At 47.4% G+C, this 1560-nt stretch overlaps 1 protein-coding gene across 1 annotated transcript in view; it reads right to left on the bottom strand.

Moving 5' to 3' along the window:
* Positions 1 to 1047: 1047 nt before the first annotated feature.
* The window catches only part of LOC103778388 (catenin alpha-3-like), a gene marked incomplete at its 3' end in the record, with an annotated part of 86920 nt that continues 86407 nt past the window's right edge, over positions 1048 to 1560 (bottom strand). Inside the window, exon 6 of the mRNA XM_008945970.1 lies at positions 1048 to 1551. Coding sequence (XP_008944218.1) covers positions 1048 to 1551 — 504 coding nt within the window. The remainder of the gene's footprint in view (positions 1552 to 1560) is intronic.

A 1560-nucleotide genomic window follows, 5' to 3' on the forward strand; every position in this document is an offset into this window, starting at 1 on the left:
ATGCAGGACTTTACACTTGCCTTTATTAATTTCATGAAGCTTCTCCCTGCCCAATTCTCCAGCCTGTCCAGAGCCCTCTGGACAGCTGCACAGCCTTCTGGTGTGTCAGCCACTCCTCCCAGTTTGGTATCACCAGAAAACTTGCTGAGGGTACACTCCAGACCTTAGTCCAGGTCACTGATGAATATATTGAATAGTGCTAGGCCCCGTAACGACTCCCAGGGGACAACTAGACTCTACCCCACCGACCACGACCCTCTGAGCTCTGTTGTTTAACCAGTTCTCCACCCATCTCACAGTCAGCTCACCCAATCCATACTTCCTGAGCTTCACAATTAGGATATTGTGGGACAGAGCGTCAACAGCCTTGCTGAAGTCAAGGTAAACCACATCCACTGCTCTCCCTCATTCTATCCAACTAGTCACGCTATCATAGAAGTCTATCAGATTGGTCAAACAGGATTTTCCCTTTGTGAATCCATGCTGACTACTTCTGATAACTTTTTTTTCCTCCATGTGCCTAGAGATGGCCTCCAGCAGGAGTTGTTCCGTCACCTTTCCAGGTATGGAGATTAGGCTGACCGGTCTGTAATTTCCCATGTCTACTTAGTTCAAAGAGGGCCTTGGTCTTCCTCGTTGCATCCCTACACACCCTGACAACATTCCTATAATCCTCCCACGTGACCAAACTCTTTTTCCATATACTGTAAATTTCTTTCTTCCATGCAATTTCTCTGATCAGCTTGTTGGTCATCCATGGGGGGCTCCTGCCTCCCCAACTCGATTTTTCACTTTAAGGAATGCACCTATCTCGAGCTTGGAGGGAGTGGTCTTTGAATATTAACCAGCTCTCCTGGGCTCCCCTACCCTCTAGAGTCCTAGCCCATGGGATTCTTCTGAGCGGCTCTTTGAATAGGGCAAAGTTAGCCCTTCTGAAGTCTAGGGTTGAGATCTTACTTAGGTTCTGCGTCTTCCTTGTGAGATACTGAATTCTACCATGTCATGGTCACTGCAGCCAATGTTACCCCCAACCTTTACACCCCTTACCAATCCATCCTTGTTTGTTAAAACCAGATCCAGCAGCACACCTCTCCTTGTTGGCTCCTCTACCACCTGTGTCAGAAAGTTGTCATCAATACACTGCAGGAACCTTCTGGATTGTGTGTGCCTAACTGTGTGACCTTCCCAGCAAATGACTAGGGCATTCGATCTGGAGGCTACCTCCAGTTGTCTGTAGAAGGCTTCATCTACTCCTTCTTCCTGGTCTGGCAATCTATAGTAAACACCTATGACAATATATCCCAGTTTAGCCTGCCCCTTGATTCCTACCCATAAACTTTCAACAGGTTCTTCCTTTTCCCCTAGACAAAGCTCTACACATTCCAGTTCCTTACACACATAGAGAGCGACTTCCTCTTGCCTTCCTGGTCTCTCTATCCTAAACAGTACATAGCCATCCACGACAACATCCCAGTCATGTGAGATATCCCACCATGTCTCAGTAACTGCAACAAGATCATGGCCCTGTGACTGAACACAGATCTCCAGCTCCTCTTGTTT

The sequence above is a fragment of the Merops nubicus genome, unplaced genomic scaffold (assembly GCF_000691845.1).
Source record: "Merops nubicus isolate BGI_N331 unplaced genomic scaffold, ASM69184v1 scaffold8398, whole genome shotgun sequence".
Taxonomy (NCBI): domain Eukaryota; kingdom Metazoa; phylum Chordata; class Aves; order Coraciiformes; family Meropidae; genus Merops; species Merops nubicus.